Genomic DNA, 12,663 nt, shown 5'->3' with positions numbered 1-12,663 from the left:
TGTCAGTAGGTCAACATGCCGTTAAGAATGGGTAGATTTATCTTTGAGATCCTAGGTTCTACATCATGAATTGATTCAATAAATCTCCACAAAGAAAATACGTAAGCATGGTAAGTAACACAGCTCCGATAAAACATGAAATCGTGACAATTTCTATAAAAATTATTTATTTACAATCATGAAAAGTCATAAAAGTTTTGCGCTTTTTCCCTACGTTCCTTTGGAAGATTTTCGCAACACTATTTTTAACTATGATATATCATCTCTCTCTCTCTCTCTCTCTCTCTCTCTCTCTCTCTCTCTCTCTCTCTCTCTCTCTCTCTCTCTCTCTCTCTCTCTCTGATGCATACCGATCGGGTTCGGCATTCAAACTATTCATTATACTCTGGCGGCGAGGGGGTGAATGTACTTTCACACATCTTTATTTTAATTATTTTTCATCGAATATTAGGTATTGTGACCCTAGTAAAGGTAATTGCTGTAAATGGGTACTTATATATAATTTTATAATGCCCGAAACAGTTAGGTTTAACATAGATTATTGCAGAAACATATTTATTGTCTTATGCTTGTAGAGATACTCTTTGTCGGTTAAAATTAGATTGAGAATATTAATTATTTTAAAGTTTTGAATGCTTTAAAATTTCATATCAAGTTTTATAATCACAATTTTCCATCGAATCATTCATATTTAAGTTAAGCTAGTTTCAAATTGTATAGTATAACGTGAGAGTCAATGTCTCCAATTTAAATCCTAATATATACATTAGCAATGCTAAATAACAGCAGCAAATGCAACCTTACATAGATTTCTGCACATCAAACCTTTAAACGGTATCCTTTATTTCAGCATATTTATGCTTAAAAACGTTTAATTATTGCATACACAAGTTAATTTCAAAATTTTGAACATGTTTATCTCGAATACAATGGATAAGTCCCTACCACTTATTCTTTAAGTATTTTACCCTTAATATCTCAAAAACGAATATCTCAAAGTTTTAAAACAGCCCCATCTAGTTCGAAATAACGCACTTTGACTGTACTGCTATATAAGTGCAGATAGCTGGGTTAGATTCATGTATATTTCTAAAGTCGGCTGAATTTTTCTGATCAAGCTACAAAACATTTAAAGTTATAAATAAGTACCCCTTTACACACAAAGCTACTTTAAAGGGTTATCTTGATACAAATTTATAGCAAGATGATAATTCTATTTGGCAATTCACAGCTTTTCATGCGACTGTTTGTGTAACTAAACAAGTATTGGAAGGTCATGTTTCAAACATAAGTGATTTTTTCCAGTGTCTCGAGTTAGAATTGGAGAAAAATGGTGGAATTTAGTGAGAAATTTTAAATACTGTACAAATTTTTGTATTTTATGAATTTTGGTGTCCTGCGGGGATTTGGTAAAAAAAAAAACCCATACATTTTGCATACTGCCGATACATATTTTATTATTGATTATTTTGAATTTAAGTAATCTCATACCATAATATACAATGAACTTGTACATTTATGAATAAAGAAAGAAATTAGATATATTTAATAAACCAGGACATGAAAAATATCTATTGTTTTAGTGGTTGTTAGATATATATGTAGTATGCATTATGGTACATGTATTTTGTTTTATTTCATAAGGAAAATTTTAACTATGTATAAAAAGATCTATATATTTATTAGGGCTGGGACGATACTGTACTGAGCCGATTCGGTACATATCACGATACATGAGATGCGATACGATACATATCACGATACATTGCAATTAAATGAAAACATGAATAAAAGTTTAAAATTTATTCAACCTGCGATGTATTACCGCATGTCCAAAGTGATTTTGTTATATTCATAATGAGCGTTGCACAATTTACAAATTACTTTAGTCTCGTGTACACTAGTTTTGCATAAACAAGTACTCCAAAAGTTTTCCACACTCCATATTTAGCTTCCTAACAGTTTTGACAACTTTACGAGGTTTTCCGCCATCTTTGTACTTTCATATTAAGCGCGCGGACTAAAAATAGCCGATATATGAAGCTCGGATATTTTTGAAAAATAAAAAAAGTTCAGTAAAGTATCGTTGTATTAATGGTAAATGTATCGATCCAAATATCGTCAAAATAAATACCGCGATGCACCGGTGCATCGGTGGATCGTCCCATCCCTAATATTTATCGGATATCTCTAATACCTGATTAAGAAAAAAAGTTTGCTATTCAACATGCGCATCTTCAAATGCCATCTATAAAGGGAATTTCATTGTAAAAATGGTATATATTGAGACAGAATATCTTTATCAAAATACATAATATTATTTAATTTTCTACAGAGTTCATGGACGTTGAAGATAGTAAGTCCGCTTTGTTGCACCTCACCCAGTCAGGGGAGGATGTGGAAATGCAGATCAAGGAGGAGGGGTCAGTGAGTGACAGTGGGGGGAAGTACTCCATTGACTGGAAAAAACGGGTCAAGTCAGAGTTTATGAGGATAAAGCATTTGAAGAAATACAAAAAGACAGATGAATTAAAGGTATGAGGTTCAGCAGGCTTTCTAATGTAGGAAAATTCTTTCAGTTTTACCCTTCTGTATTGTAATTTTTGTAAAACATTGAAGGAAAATTATGATTCATCTAAAGGCTGAGATCTTACACCCCATTTTGATACAGATTGGAATAGAATTTTGGGGAATGTTGAGAAAATCTAATTTTTTTAATTCTTTCTATTTGGGGATTCTGGTGTTTTGTTATAATCTTGACATATGTTTTGTTATGCAAAAATAATGAGAGAAAAAAACAACAAACAAAACATGGGGAGCAAGTTAATTCATTTTATTTCCACAAATATATGATCTTTATTTGATGGGACAAAGATAATTTGGAAAACTAACACATTTGTTGGAGAGTATAAAGGAACATTTTTATGATTAAGGCAATGGCCCAATTGATAGACCCTGCATCTTCATGTGTTGCTTGCGTTGAACTACTGTAGAAGCAGAAATATTCGTTGAGGATTTAATTTCGTTATTTTTGTTGGCAGTAGAAATCAACGAAATTAAATCCATGACGAATTTTTAACCAAAGTAATAACGAATACAAAGATATTATGATGTGACGAAATTTGAATGCCAACGAATTTTATTTGGTTTAAAAAACAACGAAATTTTGACCCAACGAAAATATGTGCTTCTACAGTATGCTAATTAAAGGAAGATTAAATAATGATTTACTTGTCTCCAGGCAGCTTTTGCAGCAAACAGAAAAACCATCAACGAGCAATTGACCAATCAGAAGGAGTTTCTGGATTCCCAGCCGTCCTATACCCTCCCTCCCCCGGAGACTCTCAGTCACATTCCTGTCACAAAGAAGGTACATTACCAGGCCTTCATTTCAACGTTACCCCACAAAAATGATTTCTTAGAGCCTCATATGACTAGCAAGACCTTGGTCTTTTGTTATGATTGTATAAATTACTGTTACTTACCCATCAAAACAAATTAAGAATGATGCTGACCAATCAGTGAAAATTATACACTGATTACATAGCTACAGCTTAAAATTGCATGAACTTTGTTTATTTTTTACGAGTCATGAATACTGTAAACGATAATGATATGGACAGGCCTTCATAACATTCCTGTTTTAAACAACTTCTTAAAGTTCAGTAAATTAATTTAATCCATAGTCTTACTGATCAGAAATTGTTGTGATTTTCTTTTCTGTATTGCAGAAATGGTTAGTTTATGTATAATGTCTTACTACTGTTGTTGTAGTGTGATGTAAAAAGTAACTTGATGCCAGTCCAGACAACTCTTCTGCGAGTTTTAAACAGCCTTCAGTCCATTCCAACCATGTACTGTTGGGCAGGGCTCCAGCAAAACTTTATGGTAATTACACTTTTGAATTAACATGCTACTTGCTAAAAACTGGTGTCAGATAGAGCTGTATTTGTGGTAGAAAAAATTCAGCAAACTTTATGATGACTAAAGATTCACTCAAAAGTTTAAGTCGTTGGAACAGCTGATAATTGCTTAGATCAACTGTTAAAAAATAATTTGAATATTTTTCTATACACTCCGTTTGCTGTATGAAAATTACAAAATCAATCCTGTAGGATTGTCCGTGCATGACTATGAAGAAGAAATATGTAATACATGTTAACTTATATATCAGAACTGTATAAAAACAGAAGTATTTTGAATTATTCAATTAAAGGGATTTGAACCAGTTTTTATTTTATTTTGCCTCTTTTACAAAGGTGGAAGATGAAACTGTACTGCATAATATTCCATATATGGGGGACGATGTCCTTGACAAAGACGTAACCTTCATCGAGGAACTGCTAAAGAACTACGACGGCAAAGTCCACGGAGAGAAGCACTGCAACGTGATGGACAACGACACATTTGTGGAGCTCGTCAACTCTCTCTGGCTCAACTACCCTGATCCTGATGTGGATGGGGGTATGTGTATCGGGCTAACTTAAAAACTTTAAAACTGTTAGCTTGCTTTATTCTCTAATGACGGCAACAACAAAAATCACAACTTTGATATTTTTATTCATATTTTAAGCAAATTCTTCTTTAATTTTTTCCAAAATGAAGTAGTTTGCAGATTCATGCATGTATTTTGTTTCATAGAAAGATTGCTCATTTAAATTTTATATTCACTTCAATGAAATCTTGGTAATGTGTGTCACTGTATGAATAAGCAGATGGAAGATAGGTATGTGTTCCTCATACTTTTCTTCATACTGATAATTTCAAGTATCTGTTGACACAGAGGAGGGCATTGAACACTGTAACCAAGACGAACAGAAGTCACCGTTCCCCAGTGATGCCATATTCGAAGCCATATCTGCAGAATTCCCAGAAAAAGGGTCAGGGGACGATCTAAAAGAAAAGTATGAGCATATCAAATTATTTCTGCTGATTAACAATATTTATTTATTTAAAAGTGTTCAATCTGTAATAAAATTTAAAAGTTTAAAAGGTTGATTTCATAGGTAAAAAGGAATATTATTATGCTTACCACAGTCCTGATTATATTTACTCATAATATTCAGCAACTTCTATGACATTTGTGTTCCTCATTTTAAAAGCCAGCCTATACTTTTGCAGGTACAAGGATCTCATAGAAGTAAAAGAAACCACTGGTAACATGCCCCCTGAGTGTACCCCCAATATCGATGGAGCGGGCGCCCAGTCCGTGCCTCGTGACCAGACCATGCACTCATTTCACACGCTGTTCTGTCGACGCTGCTTCAAGTACGACTGCTTCCTACATCGTAAGTTATTACATATAATACTGGTTTATATTAAAATGTGAATATTCACCTTGAAGGGTTCTTTTGCACTTCACATACTATGTTATTATTTATCAATTTAATAGGAAGATTTTTTAAAGTTACATTTTATCAGTTAAAAAAAGATTTTATATTTCTCCCATTTTATACTGATTCTAGTACATGATAAAGTCAACCTTAAAGGATTTTTGCTCTTCAAGTTTTTCCCCTTTTTTAATCACTGAAAGAGCTATAATGCCATTTTAGTGAAATGTTGGAATTTTTTGTAGCCTATCACCCCACTCCAAGTATGTTGACCAGAAAAATGCCAGAAACCAAACAGGAAACAGAGCCTTGTGGACCACACTGTTATTTACATTTGGTAATGTTACTAAATAGCTGAAAGTTGGTATTACACATTATAGTATATTTTAAAGGGGCATGGTCACGATTTTGGTCAAAAATTACTTTTCTGATTAATGTTTACAATGCTTTAGTAAGGCATTTTTAAGAGGCAACCAAAAATTTGAGTGTCGTTTGTTGAGTTATAAGCGAGTTACAGAGCTTACAATTCTTTGCTATGTAAACAAAGCTTTTGTTAACATTTTGAATTTTGAAGTGAAAATTCCAAATTTAGACCTAAAATGAATGTGTTAAACGTTAGGAACTGATTATTTATGCTTCAAATTGATAAGAAGATAAACAAATCAGCCTGAAAAAGAATTTACTTTATTGAACCTATGGAAACAAAAACAGGGCACGAGCTTTGTTACATGACAAAGAATTGTAAGCTCTGTATCTTGCTTTTAACTTAACGACTGACCCTCAAATATCATTTAATCATTAGAAATGCATTCCTCAAGCATTGTAAGTAATAAAAACAGAAAAGTAGAATTTGACTAAAATCGGAATTCATGTACATAATCATTATTGTCTTAGTCCAATTTATTGATAATTTTGTAAGATATGTATTTTTCATGAATTTTATTTGCAGATAATATTTCACTTGTTGAATTTGAGAGCACTGTTGGTGATTTATGGTTGACATAATGACATCAATGTGTTGATTATTTAAGGTTGGTCTACCAGATGAAAAGGGGGAGCACTGTGAAGTGAAAAAAGAAGAAAAGATAGAACCTAGTAAGTATACTGATGTTTTAATACAGATACAACACAGTGTGAATGTGCACTATACTACACACAACATACCATCACAGGATGCAGGGTGTGGTTTGGGAATTGGGGAAGGTTTTATAAGTCTTGTAAACTCCAGATGTAAATGAAAGAATTTTGCAGGAGGAAAAGATTAAGTTGACTTTGAGGGAATTTTTTTGATGAATTTGACATGCATTGTTTTTGGATTTCATTGTGTGTACAAATCAGAATTATAAGCCATTCAATAATTAAAAAAAAATCCGAAATACATTATGTATCTTTAGCTAATCAACCTTGATATTCATAAGATAAAGAAAGGACAGGGCTTGGTTGAAAGGATTTTAAACAAATGCATCCACATACCAAAAAAAAATAAATAGACATTTATATAAGTGTGTTTATGATAATTGTGGACATTTAAATTAATGGATTTTGTGTTGTAAGTAGTTGCAGCTGTTGCTTGTCTTATTTCAGGTAAAAAATGTAAAACTAGATTGCAAAATAAGCGCAAAAGTAAGTACAGTCTCAAAAAAAAATTAGACTACATTGTTCATAGTTTTTTTAAAAAACATTTTCATTCATATCTTTTTCAGACATCAGAAATAGTCATTTTAGAAGATACACATTCTCTAGCTCCATATTCATGGTGCATGAAAATCAGAAATTTTGCTTTTTTGACTTTTCAATTTCATTTGCTTCCATTTACATGTAATCCTAATTGTGTTTTTTCTTATTGAAATTTTATATTTATGATTTATATACATATCATATACATGTACCTTTCATGAATTGTTTTGGTGTGAGCTTTGCATGATATTCATAAATTTGATCTCCACCCAATTCATTTGTCTTCTAAATTGGTATTTTTATTGAATTCAAACTGACAATAAGTAATATTATCATATTTTTGAAAGCCCAAAAATACATTCATAAATAAATTTCCGATTTTTTTTCTTCAAGAATTGCACTCAAGTCATGTGTATAAAAAGATGAATAATTATTTAATTTTCTTGGTAAAGATATTTATATTTGATAGGGTGATGATTTATGCATCTACTACATGCATATACATGTATGTAGAAAGTGCAGATGTTAAAATTGTACTTGGTACATTGAATGTAGTGCCAGATTGAATGCTGCTTAAAAATATGGGAGACTTATTCAGATGAAAGTCCCACTTTTAATCTATGTACAAAAAGTTTTAAGATACTTATGATATATACCATTTATATTGATACAAATATACAACATAACCATGTTTCATAAATATTGTAATTTTACTATGTATCTGTTTCGCACATGAGTTGATTAAGTTTTTGTATACGTAGTCTCCTCGGGTATAACACCTTGTGCACATCAGTGGTTTCCATTGAATACCAGCACTTATATATTATGTTAAATGTAAAAGCAGTGCGCTGGCAACCATTAATATGATATAATATCTTACTATTTATAAAGAAATTGTAGAAAAGAACTCAGATTATCTTGATGAATGGTTTGAAAATATTAAAAACTTTTATTACCCGGTACTTCATGGGATAGAAAAAAAAACTGCTTTACTCATCATTAGATAAAGACAGCCCATACTGTATAGGATATGTGTTAATCGTTTTACTAATTAAGTGTCCCATTTTTGATAATGTTGGTTTTAATAATTGAAGAATATTCACTTGTATAGAAAAAAGGAGTTAGAAAATGAATTACAATAGAGTGTTGATGATAACTGCTTTATACAATCGTCACAGAGTCTGTCACAGATGTGAAGCAGGAGAAGACGAGGATAGACGACTGGATGCCGGGGGAGGAGTCGTTGTTCAGGGTGATACAGGACATGCACCGCACCAACTACTGCGCCATGGCCAAGCTGATCAAAACCAAGACCTGTGTACAGGTACACTGTCGTTTCAAATTTATGATTATCACTGCATTAAATTGTCCCCAGGTACACTGTCATCGTGTTTGGTGATTAATGTAGGTGTATCATCACTGTAAAAAAGTGTTCAGGTACTCTTCAGTTCTTCTGGCCAATATGACTGTGAAGTTTGTGTGTTAACATCTGGTATGTGTGTGTTAGTGTGCATTAACATGTGTCATGGATGTATGTGTATGAGCTTCTACTCATCAAAAGTATGATGTATTTGTGCAAATAAGTACAACATTTTCTGTTGTATAAAGTTAGTCTTTTGGAAAGAATATGAATGGACAGTTGTATAATAAACATCTGCAATGTGTCTGAATGTTTATACCTATTCATCACTTTAAAATATACCTGTCTCTATATGTTCTTTAGATTTTAAAAAAGTGTGTGTTCTTGAATTCAATATTACCTCCGTGATGACAACTCTGGCTAAAAAAATAAAATAAACAAACTTTTTTGTGTGTGGTTAATGTTCATTGGTTTCTTCTGTTTTTAGGTGTATAGTTTTGCTCTGAAAGAGGCAGCCCACATTCCAGACATCACAGAGGATAAGAAGCTGACTCCACCCAGAAAGAAGGCCAAGAAAAAGCACAAGTAAGGGGTTTGTTACTCAGATGGCAAAGCAGTTAGAACAGAGACTGAGGCTAAAGCATGTCTCTTATTTCCTATAATGATATAGAAAATCAAAGTACTGAAGTACTGAAAGCCAGGCTCTTTTGGTGTGTCTTTATGCATATTGTGTAGTAAAGACTGAAAATCTCTCTCTCTCTCTCTCTCTCATGCTTTTAAAGTCGGCAAAGCATCAGAGAGCGACCAAATTTTGTAAGCGGCTATAAACAAAAAATATGTCTGTCTAGTAGAAGTTTAAAAGTTCAACAGTTGCTGCCTTGTATTTTGCAACAAGCATTATATATTCAATCATCGCGCAGCAAAGTAGTTCATGGAAATTCATGCGCATTGTATGTGTCCAAAATGCATAGTTATGTTTTAAAAACACGTTATTAATAAGAAAACTATAAAAGATAGACAATTCATTCGAAATTTTAAAAAAAAGAAACAAAATGACAACACTTTTGACAAAACGTGGCTCTTTGTGTAACTATTTGGTATAGCGGAAGCTTTACCTTGACGCTGTTTGGTTTTTTGTTTACTTGTGCTATTTATAGTAACATTGGCGATTTGCCTGCCTATAGCCAGGACTCTGCTCTCAGCAGAGCCCGGCTAAAAATCACTTTAAAAGATATACATTATGCAGAAAGGCCAGTTTCATATCTTTTGATTACATGTACTAAAGGTTTTAAATGCGTGAGAGCTGTTTTACAAAATCTGTTGTGAAAACACAGTTTATATAAAACTTTGTTATTATAGTAAAAACAAAATGAATACATGTTTTTTAATTAAAAGAATTGGTATTCTGGTGCATGCAATTTAAATTATCTTTGACATGGGTATATGTTAGTAATAATTCTAAGTGTAAGAGGTGCGCACCTTTGACACGTAACTAACTACCTGACTGGTTTTCATTGACAGGTTGTGGTCCATGCACTGCCGTAAGATTCAGCTAAAGAAAGACAACAACAGTAGTAAGATGGTACACAACTACCAGCCGTGTGACCATCCGGGGCTAAGATGTGATGAGAACTGTCCCTGTATCATGTCCCAGAACTTCTGTGAAAAGTTCTGCCAGTGCAGCGGCGATTGTATGTATATATACCAAACTTGGTATCAATTTTTTATAAAAGTATGTTACACACTTGTTGGGTGAAATAAGGTCTCATTGAAATGCAAGAAATACCAATTTTCTGAATAATCTTAGCAATTTATGGTAATATATATATGTGCTTGTAGAGCCAACCATCACAATTTAAAAAAAAACATCTTCAGAATGAACTTCTTACGTGTAATCCTCAATTTTCATACACATGTAGTACATGTACAAGTTTATGGTACCTGTATATACCAGAACTTGGTTTAAAACTACTGCAGAATAATATATTCATGATCAGTGAAAAAACGTGTGTAGCACACATATTGTAATAATCACTATAAAGCATAATTATTATGACAAGGTTTCAAGTGACAGAGAATTGCAGCATATGATGTTCTTGGATATGGGCCTGATTGTCAGTGATTACACCCTAACTATCTGATGCTGCACGTACATGTAATGAATGCTCCATTTTCCTTTAGGGATGATCTGACTTATATAGACCTTAATTTTTACCTATAATTTATTTGTTTCCAGGTGAGAATAGGTTCCCTGGATGTCGGTGTAAGGCCCAGTGTAACACCAAACAGTGTCCCTGTTTCCTGGCAGTGCGCGAATGTGACCCTGACCTTTGTCAGATGTGTGGGGCGGGTAAGTGACCGACCATTTATATACTGTATAACACTCTTAAAGCATGTAACCAAAGACTAACAATTCTGATTCTTCAGTTTGAAAATTATTTGTATTATACTCAAATTTCAAGACCAGGGAAAATAAAATTGACTTTGCTGTAAACATAAATTCATAAAAAGCATGTTGACTATAATTGTGTCTAACTGTATCTGGGATTTGCTCACTTACAAATGAGTAAAAGGAAAATGGTTTTCATGAAATTTTATTTTGTTTGGGTTTATTACAGATCAGTTTACGACTGACAAAATTTCCTGCAAGAATGTCAGTGTCCAAAGAGGAATGAAAAAGGTATGTCAAGATTTATGGATCAACTTAAAAAATATTAGAGCAGATATTTAGATTCTTGATGTGACATTGTAACAGTGTAATAAACTTTGAGTTTTCTTTTTTTAGCATCTCCTTCTAGCACCCTCGGATATTGCAGGATGGGGAATTTTTCTCAAAGTACCAGCAGAGAAAAATGAGTTCATATCAGAATATTGTGGAGAGGTAAATTTCCAGAAGTTGCCTTTATTAAAAATAATGGATGTTCATGTATAAAATTTTCAAATTGATAAATGTTGTTCAGATAGTTTTATTGTAAACAATTTGATATTCTTACACTATAGATAATATCACAAGATGAAGCAGACAGGAGAGGGAAAGTATATGACAAATACATGTGTAGCTTCCTTTTTAATCTCAACAATGGTAAGTTGGCTTCCAAATATTTAAATCCATTGATAGATATTGTGAATCAGAAATAATTCATCTGTTAATCTTTAAAAGAATTAATTCAAAATTTACACACTTGCATTTATAAACCTTAAAAAACTGTATGTTTAAAGCAATTTTGTTTGTATTGTTCAGATTTTGTTGTGGACGCCACAAGGAAAGGGAACAAAATTCGCTTTGCCAACCACTCTGTTAATCCCAACTGTTATGCCAAAGTCATGATGGTAAACGGGGACCACAGGATTGGGATATTTGCCAAGCGACCTATACAGGCAGGAGAGGAGCTCTTCTTTGATTATCGGTGAGTACTGTGCCTGTTGTTTTTATAGATGCACATGAACAAGTATGGAACTTATCAAAAATCTTAAAGACAGCCCAAGTCATTTCAGACTGTTGTTTTGAATGAGATTCACAAATGAATTTCATTCAAGTGGTATGAATATATTATCTGCACATGCAGATCGATGCGTGTTACCTGATAAAGAAGTTTTGTTAATTTTTTGTTTATTTTTGGTCATACATGTAACATGTATATATACTAAAATAAAAGTTCCTAACACCATATATATCAAGTGTAAATTTTATGAATTCCTTTACTCAAATGATATTGAATTTATATGATACTCTGAGATAATCATGTGTAATAACGAATACAGACTACTATTAAGTAAAATACTGACCACACTTGAGAATATAACCAGTAGATGCAATACTTATCATTGTATTTAGTGAATAATTTAACAATATTTTGCGATTTTAATTTCTATGGTTTTTTCATACCCGCAAAATAAGGCAGAAAATAAGCAACTGCAGAAAATACATGTTATATGGTATATTAATGACATGCAATATCAGCCAGTATGCTTAAAAGATATTTGAATTTGGTATTTATTTTTTTTCAGTTATGGTCCAACAGAACAATTGAGATTTGTGGGCATTGAGAGAGACACTGAAATGATTTGATCTGAGAGGAAGTAGCAAGTTTTACTGATGTGAAATTCTCCAGGTGCTTAAAGTAATATTCTTTTCTTCACTGTGCAATATCTTTGATCTTACAAACTCAAAGCAAATCAACAGAACAGTTCAGATCAGGAGACTCAAACAGAACTGAAGAGTTTTGTAAGTTTATGAAGAGTTTTATAGTACAAAAACAGAATAATGCAAAAACTTTTGTTCATCTTGATTTTAAT

At 32.6% G+C, this 12,663-nt stretch overlaps 1 protein-coding gene across 3 annotated transcripts; it reads left to right on the top strand.

The window, feature by feature from the left end:
• Positions 1-363: 363 nt before the first annotated feature.
• Positions 364-12,610, top strand: LOC105330640 (histone-lysine N-methyltransferase EZH2). Of its 3 annotated transcripts, none has more exons than XM_020068250.3 (19): positions 364-471; positions 2,336-2,535; positions 3,242-3,370; positions 3,775-3,888; positions 4,260-4,464; positions 4,784-4,904; positions 5,122-5,288; positions 5,576-5,667; positions 6,362-6,425; positions 6,915-6,953; positions 8,186-8,331; positions 8,855-8,952; positions 9,889-10,058; positions 10,604-10,717; positions 10,986-11,047; positions 11,153-11,248; positions 11,368-11,449; positions 11,609-11,774; positions 12,376-12,610. In XM_020068250.3, exons 2-19 carry the CDS (start codon positions 2,341-2,343, stop codon positions 12,434-12,436), a joined length of 2,121 nt encoding a protein of 706 aa, XP_019923809.2. In that variant the 5' UTR covers positions 364-471; positions 2,336-2,340; the 3' UTR covers positions 12,437-12,610. The 3 variants fall into 3 exon arrangements, with proteins under 3 accessions (XP_019923809.2, XP_034300062.1, XP_034300061.1); XM_034444170.2 differs by having other exon boundaries at positions 411-451; XM_034444171.2 differs by lacking the exon at positions 6,915-6,953.
• The last annotated feature ends 53 nt before the right edge of the window (positions 12,611-12,663 follow it).

The sequence above is a fragment of the Magallana gigas genome, chromosome 2 (genome assembly GCF_963853765.1).
Source record: "Magallana gigas chromosome 2, xbMagGiga1.1, whole genome shotgun sequence".
In the NCBI taxonomy this organism is placed as follows: Eukaryota; Metazoa; Mollusca; class Bivalvia; order Ostreida; family Ostreidae; genus Magallana; species Magallana gigas.
The sequence above is the reverse complement of the archived record's forward strand: the minus strand, read 5'-3'. Positions and strand labels throughout refer to the sequence as shown.

What these genes read in the sequence shown, in the direction of transcription:
- LOC105330640 (XM_020068250.3), top strand. Translation starts at nt 2,341, where the DNA reads ATGGACGTTGAAGATAGTAAGTCCGCTTTGTTGCACCTCACCCAGTCA. An exon ending in GGGGACGATCTAAAAGAAAA is followed by an intron (nt 4,905 to 5,121) that starts GTATGAGCATAT and finishes ATACTTTTGCAG; the next exon opens with GTACAAGGATCTCATAGAAG. An exon ending in GTACGACTGCTTCCTACATC is followed by an intron (nt 5,289 to 5,575) that starts GTAAGTTATTAC and finishes AATTTTTTGTAG; the next exon opens with CCTATCACCCCACTCCAAGT.